Raw genomic sequence first — 14,615 nt, forward strand, 5'->3', positions numbered from 1 at the left:
GTAAAATTTAGCGTCCTGTTTGACCAGTTGTTTTCTGAGACTGCAGAGATTTATAGCACTAATCCCTTTGCAATGAAACAAATAAATGCTGTATCTTTGGCCTCACCAGCAAAAAGGAAGCTCAACACAGTTCTAAGACTCTATCAGTATAGGAGGCAGTACATGATGCCATCAGTGGCAGCTCCCAGATGTGAACATATAGAAACGCAGGGACCAGCACAATCTTGTTTCATTCTGACTGATCTTATGCTTCTCTTTAATGTCTGAGTGGCCTTGCATTATACCATGTATAGTAATTGAGGCTGAAACTCCTTGGTAATACTACTCATATGACTTAAATCCATATATGATGATTTAAATCAGGTTTGACAATAATTCTGAACTAGAGTAACCTGGACCCTTTGGGGTTATGTACTCGTATGTGAGGAAAATAAGCAATATAAGGGCTCTCTATAGGGAACAGGGTGTTTTTTGGCCCAGCTCTTGCACCCATAATTATTGGCAATAACACCACATATCAGCAGGTCAGTCAAAGCTCCCTTTCTTGGGTCATAATGTATAATAAATTGGTCCTTCACTACATTCTGGCTGCCTAATAAAAAGACCTATTAGTCCTCCGTTGGAACTTACAGTTGACCAACTCAAGACCTTGGATGACAGGCCTGAGGTTAACACTGCAGGTTGGCTTCTTCCTGCTTCTGTGTCTGATGATAATAGCCTTCGTTAATTGCTATGAGACCAAATGAACAAATGTGGTACTGACTAAACAACTTGACTGTCAGATTAATCAGAGTAGCTGATGGAGTGGCATACGCACGTGAAAATTCAAGTTTGTCCAAGAACATGTCAGGCTGAGGAGCAGACTGCTAGAAGAGACTATCCACTATGGACTCTGAGTGTCCCTACATACTTAATAGGTATGCCAAGAATACAATATTTTTACCTAGTTCATGTCCCAGGCTTGTGTTTACACTAAGCAACCTTGAATATGAGGTAATAACTCCCTTTGGACAAAGACCAGGATGTTTTTTTTGCTTACTATAAAAGCAGTTACTATCCTAAGCTCAGTCTCTCTTACAGCATAACCCACTGTGTACAGACTTTCATCATGGGCCCTTTGTGTTCCTCTTATGGGAACTAGAAAAATGAACTGAATAAAACCAACCTGAAGCTCTGGCAACAGCTTTTGCTGTGAATAAGAAAATTCCTTTGTTTCTGACCCAGGTGTCTTGTGTATTCTGCAGCATCCCATGAAATAGTAACAGGTTAATTTGTTAGCTTATAAGTAGGGCAAAATCTCAGACCATGCACAGTTATTGACAGACATCAACTATTTTCTTCTTGGCGACAGCTGGGATTTTAGGCACCATGAGTTGGCTATCAATAAATTTATTAGACATATTATGAAAAATTATTTTCCAAAGACTTAGCCAATAACACTACAAAAATAAAAAGCCCTCTAATTCCTGTGAATTTATCTGTGTATGCCCACATCCGGTAATTATTTCACTGTCCGTCTGAAGTACTAACAGTACTAAATCCAATGCTCGGCGCCACGCCTCAATCTTTGGTGTAACAACATCGTAAACTCTTGGAATCTGCTCCAGTTTATTTGAAATGTCTGAATTAAAAATTCTACTATTTAGTTTACTATATTCATTCAAGATGTAAGATGAAGGAGAGCCAGAGTCTGTGGCATTTTGCAGATGATGTTGAATATATGTGCTGGCTTCAAATTCTGATGAGTAATTGGCAGTGTTATATAGGAGAGTTGAAAGGTATTTCTGCCATCCATTTGCCAGGAGTTTAAGCACAGTTGGTCTATATATTGCTAGAGATGAAGCCAGCCAAGAGGAAGTATTAGGGAGCCACCCTGAGCAGGCATGGTTTTCTTTTTTCAGAGATTGTTCTGCAAGAATTTGAAGAGAGCTAAGACACAAAAATTCAACTGCACCACCTCCAAGGAAGATCTTTTCCTCTTTTAGAGCATAATACAAACGATAGGCACAAGTCCAGAACCTATCTTCTTTGCTTTGCATCTGAGCAGTAACCGGGCTAGTGAGCACAGCTGTAACCAAATTAATCCCTTCTATTTTTAATAAGATTGCAATTCTGTTGTTCCTATCTACAACATCCAAGGGACTGCTTCTCCAGAAGGTTACACAGACCCCACTGCCCACACAGTCTTCATTCACTTGTGTAATGTAGGTCACCTGTACTGCTCCTGCAGCCTCTGCAAAAGCCTGCATCACGCTGCCATTCACTGAGCCAATTACCAACCGCTTACTGTTTATACATTTTTCAATCAAGTGTTCAGACACATTTCCTTGTACCAGGACAAGGTTCACATTGAACTGAATTAATATCTGTAATATGTGATTTGCCCACAGTTCTTCTGAGCTGTCTTTTTGAAGCTTCATGCTATCTAACACTGTTTTAATATTTGCAGACTTATTAAATCCCAGGTGGCGATAATTCTCTGTGAGGTCACCTTCAATGAGAACTATTCGGACAGGTTGATTCTGCAATTCCTTGATCACAGTAGTATTAGATACTGAGACAACAGTGATATAACCTGGACAAACACAAGAAGTTGTTTCAGGTAAGCCTGGTAGAGAGCAAGTAAAAACTCTTGAAATGTCAAACATAAATGGCATCATACAGTTGCCTTGTTGCACACAAGCATTCTGATATTGCAGCCGTACTGCTGCTTCTACTAACTTCATGCTGCTGTGATCTCCATGACTCAAGCCTACTGCCAACTCTGTCAAATCTTTACATCTGTAAGTTTTTAGAGTAGCTGTAACATGTTTTTGAAATTCATCCGGTTTGCTTACCCGTTCAGTATTATCTGTCCTATTAAAATGCCTACTGTGGATTAGTACTGAGTTTCTGCAGCAGGTATCTGCAAGCAGGCTGTTTTTCAGAGTTCGCGATGTGTTCTTATCTGCTTCAACCTCAGTCCGAGGTTTAAAGAATTCAGATGATTTAAGAGGCCTCCCAGAAAGATTGGAAATGGTCAATGTTTGAGAGGTAACATCTTTGAGACCATGCTCTTCCTCTATCAAGTCAGTATCTGAAGGGATCTGAAGAAAAGGACACAAACTTACACTAAATGTTTCAAGTTGAGAAAATGTCTTTGTGTTGTCCATATGGTCAAATATATTGTGAACAGGCACTTGAAGAGAAACTACCTCTTCACTACAAAAGTTTAAGCCTTCTGACATTACTGACACTATTACGGAAATGGGAACACCAAGATGAAGACATTCTTCAACTGCACTGCTCCAAGCACCAACGAGAAACAGAAGTGTACTGGTTCCAGTTCTATATGTGTTATTTTGTGCTTGAACTGCTTCACTGAGAAGCTGTCCCACTGAACTGGTTAAATCCAAACTTTCAAGAAGCCTTACTGTTGAACTGATTAATACACTTTTATGATATTCTTCATCTATAATAAATTTGGATGATTTTAGTGGGCCTAGGAAAGTTCTTCCTGTTTCTGCGAATGATGAAAGTTGTTGAAGTCCCACGTGTCTTCTTTTGTTTATGACTCTGCAAGCCATCACCATGTATCATGATCTGCAAATAAAATAAAAACTTGGAACTTTATTCAGTATAATTCATAGTTATAAATACTATATAGAAATAAAAATAAGATATGGTCCCTGTTTTTGAGGCACATATAATTTCCATTAAAAGTGGTCAGTGCAATGATACATATAATTCTATTAATGACAAAGGTATGGGGGAATGGAAGATAAGCACTCCATCCAACAGAGGAAATGAAGCATGAGAGCCATAGGCAATGTTTCCAGAAGGCAATTCTTGGAATGGGTCTTGAAGAATAACTGGAGAGTTACAAGTTGAAGGAGGTAGTAGTAAATGCACATATATGTGAAAAAACATAGTGTATTGGGGGAAACAGAAGCAATATGGTTTTATGAGAATATAAAAAAACGTAGTAGAACGGCTGGGCTCAGTGGTTCACACCCGTAATCCCAGCACTTTGGGAGGCTGAGGTGGGTGGATCATGAGGTCAGGAGTTGGAGACTAGCCTGGCCAATATGGTGAAACCCCATCTCTACTAAAAATACAGAAATTAGCTGGGCGTAGTGGTGCGTGCCTATAGTCCCAGCTACTAAGGAGGCTGAGGCAGAAGAATCGCTTGAACCTGGGAGGTGGAGGTTGCAGTGAGCTGAGATCGTGCCACTGCACTGCAGCTTGGGCAACAGAGTGAGACTCCGTCTCAACAACAACAACAAAAAATGTAGTGGAGAACAGTAGGAGATGAAGCTCCAGAAGAGGAAAGGAGTCAGTTTATGAAGGGCATTATGTGCATGGCAAGGAGCTTAAACTTGATCCTGTAATGGTCATTGTCCAGGTTGAAGATAGTTATCATAGAATGGTGATGCCCAAACAACTGAAATGTTTCCAGTACACAAACCAAAACAGTCAACATTACCAGGTGATACAGACTATTTGTTTATTATGAAACTAGTAAACCACAGCATATTCCATTATATATTATAGCACTACAAACATCCCTAGTCATTCCTTCATTTGTTCATTCATTCATTCATGCATTCAGTGAGTATTTCTTAAGCACATACAGTGTACCAGGAGGTACTGTGTTAATTGCTGGCAATTACAAAGATAAAGATTAAGTCACATACTCTGCCGTCAAGGAGCTCCCATTCTAATTGTGCAGAGAGATATGAAAATGAAGCATCAAAATCCATCGTGAGGAGTGCTGAGAACAAGTCTGTTCGAAGCAGGACACAACCATGGATTCATTCCACCACAGGTTCAATAGGAAAAGTGCGTGGCATTTTTCCTCCTCTTCAGAATAATGAATGCTTGACATAGCTTCATCACTCTTTCAGTTCCATTGTTACAAGGGAGATCCCCAGCATTAGGAGTCACAGCGAACCCAGAAATGATTAGCATTCTTTTTATTTTTTAGACGGGGTCTTGCTCTGTTGCCCAGACTGGAGTGCAGTGGCATGGCTCACTGCAGCCTCAACCTTGGGTAACTCTCCCACCTCGGCTTCCCAAGGAACTGGGACTACAAGTACATGCCACTTCACCTGGCTAATTTTTTTTTTTTTGTAGAGATGAGATTTCCCCATGTTGCCCAGTCTGGTCTCCAAGTCCCAGGCTCAAGCAATTCTCCTGCCTAGGCCTCTCAAAGTGCTGGGATTACAGGTGTGAGCCATTACACCCAGCCAGCATCCTTTTTTTTTTTTTTTGAGACAGAGTCTTGCTCTGTCTCCCAGGCTGGAGTGCAGTGGCACGATCTCAGCTCACTGCAACCTCTGCCTCCTGGGTTTAAGCAATTCTCCTTCCTCAGTCTCCTGAGGAGCTGGGACTACAGGTGTGTGCTACCATGCCCGGCTAATTTTTGTATTTTTAGTAAAGACAGGGTTTCACCATGTTGGTCAGTCTGGTCTTGAACTCCTGAACCATGATTCACCTGCCTCGGCCTCCCAAAGTTCTGGTATTACAGGCACGAGCCACCGCACCTAGCCCCAGCCAGCATTCTTAATGTTTGCTTACAAAGGTGTTTCTCTGTCAAACTCTTCCACTCACTTAAAGAAAACCATTTATGATGTATCTTAAAGAAAGCATGCTTACATTTGCCTTTTATTGCCAGATTTCTCTACTTGGCCTTATAAGACCAAAATGGTGGTGGCAGGTCAGGAGCTGGGGCATGGGACGTGTTCTAGTAACATACAGTAAACATGTAGGATAGAGACAGCTTGTCATTGCAGAGGTGCCTGACTGCCACTGAGCCTCACTCCTATACTCACCCAACACATAGTTAATGAGGAGCTACCCCTAACTCCCAACAACCGCATGCCCTCTGAAGCTGTCCAAAGGGGCTGCTGTGCCCTTGGCGCGTGCCCTTGAGGACTGATCCCACTTGGCCACACAGGGGTTTATGCTTTAGGGTCTTTGAAAGGAGAATTCCTGCTCTTCACCTTTCAAGCCTAAGCCACATTCCAAGGGCTGCTTCTTCCTCTAGAACAACTTGCTTTTCACTGGTCATTCACGATTTGGGTGAAAAGGTGGAGTCTGTGGTTCTTACTTGCTTAATGCAAAAGGCCTGACTATAGTATTGTGGGGCATCCAGCCACAGGCATGAAAAGGAGGAACAAATATCTTTGCTTAATTTTTTAATTAACTGTTTTCCATAACAGCTGAACATTCCCACTGGCAATGTATGAGGGTTTCAATTTCTCCACATCCTCACTGCATTAGCTTCCTAGGGCTGCCTTACCAAATTACCCCAAACAACTGGGTAGCTTAAAACATTACACATTTATTATTTTTATTATTTCACAGTTCTGGAGTCTAGAAGCCCAAACTCAAAATGTTGGCAGAGCTATGCTTTTTCTGAAGGATCAAGGGAAGAATCCTTTTTTGCTTCCTCGAGCTTCTAGTTGCTCCTGGTGGTCCTTGGTTTCTGACTGCCTAATTCTAATCTCTGCCTCTGTTTCATACGGCCTTCTTATAACCCAGTGATACCAGTCATTGGATTCAAGGCCCACCTTAATCCAGTATGACCTCACTTTAGCTAATTACATCTACAAAGAACCTATTTTCAAATAAGATGTCATTTTGAGATGCTAGAAGGACATGAATTGAGGGTAGGGTGGGGGGAAATATTCAGTCCAGTATACTCAACAACACTTTCCATTTTTGCTTTTGTAACATTATAGATATCCTAGTGAATGTGAAGTGGTATCTCATTGTGTTTTGACTTGCATTTTCCTCATATTGAGCATCTTTTCATGTACATTGGCCATTTGTGTATCTTTTTTGGAGAAATGTCTACTCAAGTCTTTTGACCATTTAAAAACAGATCAAGTTAGTCTTTTGTTGGTAAGTTTTAAGAATTACTTATACATTCTGGACACTAGAGCCTTATCAAACTATGATTTGCAAATATTTTCTCATTCTGTAGGTTATTTTCTACTTTTTTGATAATATACTTTTGTTTTGATGAAATCTAATTTACCTATTTGTTGTTGTTGATGCTCATATTATTTGTCTCATAGCTAAAAATCCATTGCCAAATCCAAGGTCATGAAGATTTATCCCAATGTTTTCTTCAAAGAGTTTTATAGTTTCATCTCTTATTTTAATTTATTGACCCATTTTGAGTTAATTTACTTATACAATTTAAAGTAGGAGTCCAACTTTATTCTTTTGCATGTGGATATACAATTTACCCAGTGCCATTTGGTAAAGAGACAATTCTTTTCCCAACTGAGTGGCCTTAGCATCTTTGTCAAAAATCAATTGGCCAGAGATGTCTATGGATTTATTTCTGGACCCTCAATTCAATTCCATCAGTTTATACATTCATCCTTATGCCAGTACCACATGTTTTTATTACTATAGCTTTGTAGTAAGTTTTGAAATCAGGAAGAATGAAATGCCAAATTTGTTCTTCCCTTTGTTTAGCTTTTATATTTAAGTTCATAATTCATCTTAAACTAACTTTTGTAAATGGTGTCAGGTAGGGTTTCTTATTCCCTCATGGATGCCAAGTTGCTCCAGAATAATTTGTTGAAAGGACAACCTTGAAAAGACAAGACTGACTTTTTGTTTTTGTTTTTCATTTCTAACATGTTATGAAAGCTTACTAAGTTTGAGGCATTTTACACATATTATATAATGTAGCATTCACAACAACAAAAACATGAGAGAGATACTATAATCTATTTTAGTGATGTAGAAAATGAAGCAGAATAGTTACATAACATACACAAAATGTCACAGCTAATTTGTAAAAGGCTGTGGACTAAAACCCAGGTTTGTCTAATGTCAAAGTCTATATAATTCTACCTTTTAGCTGCCCTTCATCCAGCATGATAGTAATTCATCCTCTCTTCTTTAGAATCTTTTACTGTATTTCCCTCTTCCAAACCTTTCTGCCTTTTTCCAAGCCTTATTCACACTCTTAACTTGTACATGTATCAGAGTCTTTGCATATGATTTCCTTTTTATACTATGCTTATTAAATCACAAGATATTATTATGAGTAGCAAAGTCAGAGAGAACTTAGAGCAAATAGAAAAAGTCATGGGCTATTTCAAATTTAATCTGCATTTAATTTATGTAAAAAAGTTTCCTAGATAGAAAAGGCATGAAGTTATTTTAATACAACTAATGTATAAGCAAAACGTCACAAAAAACTGATATCAAAATCAATATTCAAGATAAATCTGCTTTGGCATTTGAAAAAACTCTTCCAAGTTTTAGTAATTTTTAAAAAAAGTCTTAGCATTCCCAACTTTAGAAGAGCTCCTAAATTATTATTTTGAACAGTTTACAATTGGCTATAATTAAAATAAAATAAAAACAAAACAAAATGCCTTATCCTCTAACAGATTGGGTATACAAAGGCAAAGCAAAGAGGATAACAAGGTGATAATTTCAGAGATGATAAGTACTTCTGGCAACTCTTCATGCCATTGCACAGACACAATCTGATTCTTGTCCTGCTATGCATGTCCTGCTATGCACCAATGTTTTCCACAAACAGTTCTCTGTTTTCACTACTTGTCAGCTTAATGTTTCTTGGACTTTCTAATTGTGTAATGGAAGAGCAGAGTCAGACTATTTAACTGGAATTTTGACATTAGAAGAAGTTTTCTTTTCCAGAGATCATGTCCAGTTTTGTCTAAGGTACTCAGTTTAGAGTAATAAGACATGCAATGCTTTCAGGAGCTGCATTTTGAAAAATAACAGTATTTTCTTGATGGGCATGATCAGTCTTTTCATCATCTAAATCAACTGTTTGCTCATCTCCAGTCTATTCCCAATATAGAAATCTAATCATATCACTCTACTGTTTAAAAATCTCTAACTCAGAAAATAAAGCTTTATGCCTTTGACACAGGAGTCCCTTTTAAAAATGAACTCATATTCTTTCACTCCTAGGCTCAAAATTTTGCGAGGCCTACCCATTTTGCTTGGAGTTAAAGTCCTTACAATGCCCTAATTATCTGTAGTCCTTTCTTTACCCTTCTGACTTTATCACTATTTTATCCCTCAGCCACTTTGTTCTGGCCTCCTTTTTGTCATACTTTGCATGTTCCCTATCTTAATGTTTCTGTTCTAGTTGTTCCCTGTTTCTGGAATGCTCTTCCCCAGGAAATCTATTGCTGCGTCACCTTCAAATATTTTCTCAAATTTAATTTCCAGGAAGGCAATTTTAGTCAATGACATATATCCTGAGTATCTAGAATACTGCCTGACACACAGCAAGTACTCTATAAATACTTGGTAAATGAATGAATGAATTTTTTGTTTTACCACATTTGTTCCCCCAAATTTAAGTACAAAACTGAAGCAAGAGAAAACAGATGCCACTTTTAGTATTTCTCCAACATAAATATAAGTTTCAACCATCCTTGGAGTTGACATGATTCCTATTTGGTACCACCTTAGTTGAGGCCCTTTAATTGCTTTGAATGAGAGTTCCTCCTTCACATGGTGGTCAGAATTAGCACCGATAAAGCACAAACCTAAACAGATTACTCCACTGCCAAAAAACATCTATTTATCTTAAAAAAGAAAGTCTTTACTCCTTGGCTTGATATATGTGCCCTATAATCTAACCTCAACCTAATTTATGATTCCTCTCCCACCTTTCCTTATAACACTCATGATCTTGTCACACTAGAACATATCATTCATTTTCACTAAGCGATACTGATTTGAATATTCTACATTTTCTTCATCTCCATGGATGCTATAGAACTTTCATGACCCAAGGCAAATGCCTCATTTCCTATCAGGCCTTCTCTAATGCCCTAGAGTTTTCCCTCCTTTCTGTGCTCCCAAGGTATTCTATATCTATGGACTAAAGCGGATTAAGAACATTGTATTATGTTTGTGTCTCACTCCCCCACTAATCTGTAGATTCCTTAGTTATTCATCTTTTACATTCTACTTTTATTTTTTTCGAACTCACCCAGTAGTTGTCATAGTGAATGTCATATAGAAAGCATTAAATACATTTGGTAGATTTAAGAGTGCCTATGTGTTTAATGTTTTCCTGGATAATGATGATGATTAATGTTCTAAAGTGCAGTTAGATTCGTTAATGGCTATTTTTCAAAACTGATTACATCCTTCTCAAGATATAGGAATTGGAATCTGAGCCTATAATTAAAATAATATTTAACTAGCAGTAAATATTCCAAATATAAAAGCCTAAATCATAGTGACATAAAAATAGGTTAATATACTACTCAGCCTTTTAATTGTCATTAGATCAAACATGATCCAAGAGCTCCTAGAAATTAGGATTAGGTTGGGAATATACTTGGTTGCTATTCATTTCTGGGTCTCAGAATCCCTTAGTATTGTATTTAAAATCAAGTATATTACATTGAAACTGTCAAGAACAATTTTCCAAGTGAGAAAAATGACATGAAAATCATATACTAAAGTGACAACATTTTACTCAGCTCAAAAATTATCTTGAATTTGCACCATTTTAATTTTCACTGATTAACTTTATATGGAAAAATCACCTGCAATATGAGGATTAACTTTACCTATTTTCCAGAAGCCTAGTGAGATTTTTATCGATGATTACAATGCTTGGGTGTGTCAGGGATGTCATATGAACAAAACAGGCTGATTGATGGCTTTGGAAAATGTGCCATGTATCTACTTAATAAAGCATGAAAAGTAATTTGACAGAGTGCTTCAAGAATGCACTTTGCACATGTTTTTCTGCCCTATCTTCGGGGAGATAAGTGAGACAAAAGAAAAAGACTAAAGTTAGTATTCTTCCTGAATCTATTTAGAATCCAGTATGGTTTTTAGAAATTATCTACTCTAGAGAAGGTATTGTAAGAGGCATAAAAGGGGTCCACATGTGTGAGCAATTAAAGGTTAGAAGTTTTAAGATTCTGTCATCTCTTCATTCTCACCAGGAAGTCAGTGGTCCACCCTACCTCAGTCTTTCTTCCCTGTCCTTTAAGCTGATTCCTGGCCAAATTCAGAACGGGCAGAACCTGCAAATCTGGCCCTCTGAACAAAAGATTGAGTTGGTTAACACAAGTTTCACGAGTAAGTCCAGGCCGTTACTGAGTCAACTGGATAAACAGACTACCCGTGTCTGACTCTGGAGTGCAGATCAAGTTGATATGGCTGGACAACTGGCCAAAGGAAATGGCTGGGGACGCGCGCGCGTGTGTGTGTGTGTGTTGGTGTTAGGGGATGGGGTCCGATAGTTATAATAGGTGGGGCCAAAGTCCTACCTCAAAGGCAAATGCTACAGGCAACATATGTAAAAACGTTTATCTATGCAGTGAAGCTTTAAGTACATCCCAAGACCCACGCTATCCCCATACCCACGTTCCTCCAACGACACTGTTGCCCCATGCCACTGCTATACAGAAATTTTGCTGTCTAACATGCCAGAATCCCTGCCCAAAACAGGGAGGAGGTCAATGGCTGAAGGCCAAGCTCCAGGCACTGGAAAATGAGGAAAGTCTTGCGGCAAAAAGAAAGGGCAGTCCCCTCTTCCTCTAGCACTCCCAGCCGCATGCTGGACCAATTCACTCCAGGCCCTAGATTCTCATCTTTTCCCCGGCCCAAAGAGGGCAAGAAAAGCAAACACAAGGGCTCCCAAGTCTTCAGCAAAGACTTAGCTTAGCCGTCGGCGGAAGCGCTTCTCTACTAACCTCGCTCCTTTCTTCTCTCCTACTGGGGGCTGGAGTCCCCGGCTTCTCACCGACCAGACGCAATGCTGGCTGGGACAGTAACACCAAAAACGCCAGGGCTAGAGCGCCCCCTTCCCCGCCGCAGTTTGCGCATGTGCGAAGGGGGGCTTCTGGGGCTTGGTTGCTAAGAAACACAGCTGGAGAGGAAAGTTCCGCTTAATGCCGGGCTGCGAAAGGCGGGAAAATCGCGCTATTGGTAGAGAGTGGAGAGAAAGGGCCGGTTTGAAGGCCTTCTTTTCTGTCCATTGGATGAACTAGATATCAATCATTCAGGCTGGGTGGGAGGGGCTGACAGAGGTCGGTGAAAGCGGCCTTAGCAACTACTTGTGAGCTGTAAAGACTTGGGTTGGGCGGGGCTGCGGGAGGTGACTCCGGGAGGTCGCTGCTTTGAGCGCCGGCTGGGGATCCGCTGAGTGTGAAGCTCTAACCTTCTACTGGGACAGGTGCTGAAGTTTTTACCCCAGAGCAAGGAAGGGATTGTGTTTAGTTTACGCGCTGTGTTATTCCTTTCCTTTTCGTGATCCTCGGTGTCGTTAGTAACCTCCCCCAACCTCCTGTAGCCAAATGGAAACACTTTGTCCGAGAGTCAAGGGACAAAAGAGCGACTCTCCAGTTTTTCCTCTTATCAGCCCCATCAGCTGCTAGTACCCACAGTCCACAATAGGCTGGGGATAGAAGCCGCGTTCTTCAGCCAAAAAAGAACTGGGCACAGAGAATGAGATACTGCAGAACTGTTGGAGGACCTGATGGGGCCGACTGTGAGCTCCAAGAACCACGGCCAGGGGAGCTCCAGACTCTGCCACTGTTAAGAAGGTGAGGATTCAGAAGTCTGCCCCTGGAACTATGGAGCTGTAAACCACACCAGTGCATGTGCAGTCCAGGGATCAAGAATCTACAGCTGCTACAACCAACTCCTACCGCATGTAAAACTGGCGATCCACAGGAGTAAGGAAGGAGTGCAGTTGCTGCACTGCTTCTTGACCCAAAGCTGGGGAGAATAGACTGCAGGAGAGGCTGCAGGAGAACCTGAAGTGTAATCCCAGATCCCTGGAGTAGTTTTTCACTTGGAAAATGTAGTTTTTCCCTTTTCAGCCTCTGAATTATATAGGATAGCATGCTAGATGAAGGTGGGAAGGGATGCTGTGTTTCAATCAAGCATGTCCCACAAAATAAGCAAATTCTATTATTTCGACATAGGCATATATGGAAGTAAATATTTCTTAAACAACTGCCTTTCAAATACACCGAGTACATGTAAAAATTGGCACATTTTCAGATGTACCAAGTACATCAGAATTGCATTTTGACACAGTACCATCCGCCGTTCTAGGATGCCTTCCTTTGCCTCTTTTCTCTCTCAAAAGGCCCTAATTTTAAAGAAAAACCTAACTGCTTAAAAAAAAGAACCAGGTTTTTCACCAAGACGTTGATAGCCAAAAGCACAAATATTAGCAAGAGGAAAAGGGGAAAATTGTTGAGGTTCATTATATAGTAGGCAATAGGTACTTTAATAGTTTATTATCAATTATTCTGGTTCTGCTAACTATTCTAGTTATGTAGTTTATCTTTCTCCCACGCGGGTGTGTATTAAAGGCATCTAACTATCTTACAAGTTCAGACTAATGGAAGAAAAGAGCAGCAAAAATTGAACTGAATGAATCCCAAAAACAAGAAATTAAAGAGGCCCTTAATTTATTTGCTGTTGATGGGTCTGGAACCATCGATGTAGAAGAACTGAAGGTTCTGAAATAATTTCTAATTCTAAATCATTTTTAAAACCATATTATTTGTGACAATCTGTTTTCTTTTTTTTTGAGGTGGAGTCTCGCTCTGTCACCCAGGCTGGAGTGCAGTGGTGCAATCTCGGCTCACTGCAACCTCTGCCTCCCTGTTTCACTTGATTCTCTGGCCTCAGCCTCCTGAGTAGCTGGGATTACACCACGCCCGGCTATTTTTTGTGTTTTTAGTAGAGATGAGGTTTCACCGTGTCCATCAGGCTGGTCTCAAACTCCTGACCTCGTGATTCACCTGCCTCAGTCTCCAAAGTGCCGGCATTACAAGTGTGAGCCACCCTGCCCGGCCCATTTGTGGCAATCCTTAAGGCTTTCTTTAACAGTAGTCTTCTGAAAGCTTGAAATAAAGTCTCTTCAGTGCATATGCCTGCCCTGCATTAACAAAACAATATCCTTGTTAAGCATTTTAATCGTGTTTTATAAATGAGTAGGCAAAAGCCCAGGGGGTAACAGTGATGTACCTGATGACACAGCAGGATTGGAACCTGCTGACCTAATTTTCTTTGTTTATGCCCAGTCCATGGTAGAAAAGAGAGAAGCTCTTAATAGGGAGTTAAAAAGCTTAGAATGAAATCATGGCATATTATAATTTATTTTCTTCCTATTTCAGATTGCAATGTGGGCCTTAGGATTTGAGCCAAAGAAAGAAATTTAAAAAATGATAGCTGAAATCAATAAAGAAGGAATTTGCACCATTAGTTTTGAAGATTTTTTTTTTACCATTATAAAAATGGTATAGTTGTGATTTTATTTTTCAAAGAAATACTAGCAATAACCTGCTATATTTTAGGGCTGGAGCAATCAGAGGTTTCATAGAGAAAGAAATGAACTAGGTTTTTAAGGATGGGAGATAGGAATAGCAAGAATAAATATGTTTTCAGGGTAGTAATGAGAAGACTGATGTGGAGAAGAGGTTTTTGTCAGGAAATAATAAGGCTACATTGCAGGATAGGGAGAAATTTGGCAGCCTTGAATTCAGCAAACTTACACTGAGTGCCTGTTTCTGCCAGGCACTGTTCTTTTTTTTTTTTGAGACGGAGTTTCGCTCTTGTTACCCAGGCTGGAG

General features: G+C 39.9%; 1 protein-coding gene across 2 annotated transcripts in view; it reads right to left on the bottom strand.

Annotated features, from left to right (window-relative positions):
* Positions 1 to 524: 524 nt before the first annotated feature.
* BBS12 (Bardet-Biedl syndrome 12) overlaps positions 525 to 14,615 on the bottom strand; it is a 35,782-nt gene continuing 21,691 nt past the window's right edge. Inside the window, exons 1-2 of one of the 2 annotated variants that reach the window (XM_032292369.1) lie at positions 11,718 to 11,922; positions 525 to 3,582 (exon numbers count right to left, since the gene is read on the bottom strand). In XM_032292369.1, the coding sequence (XP_032148260.1) occupies positions 1,440 to 3,572 (2,133 nt within the window). In that variant the 5' untranslated portion in view covers positions 3,573 to 3,582; positions 11,718 to 11,922 and the 3' untranslated portion in view covers positions 525 to 1,439. Of the gene's footprint in view, positions 3,583 to 11,717; positions 11,923 to 14,615 lie in introns of those variants that run through there. The other variant, XM_032292370.1, reaches the window with a different exon arrangement.

This window comes from Sapajus apella, unplaced genomic scaffold, assembly GCF_009761245.1.
Source record: "Sapajus apella isolate SASKATOON/1434 unplaced genomic scaffold, GSC_monkey_1.0 scaffold27, whole genome shotgun sequence".
In the NCBI taxonomy this organism is placed as follows: Eukaryota; Metazoa; Chordata; class Mammalia; order Primates; family Cebidae; genus Sapajus; species Sapajus apella.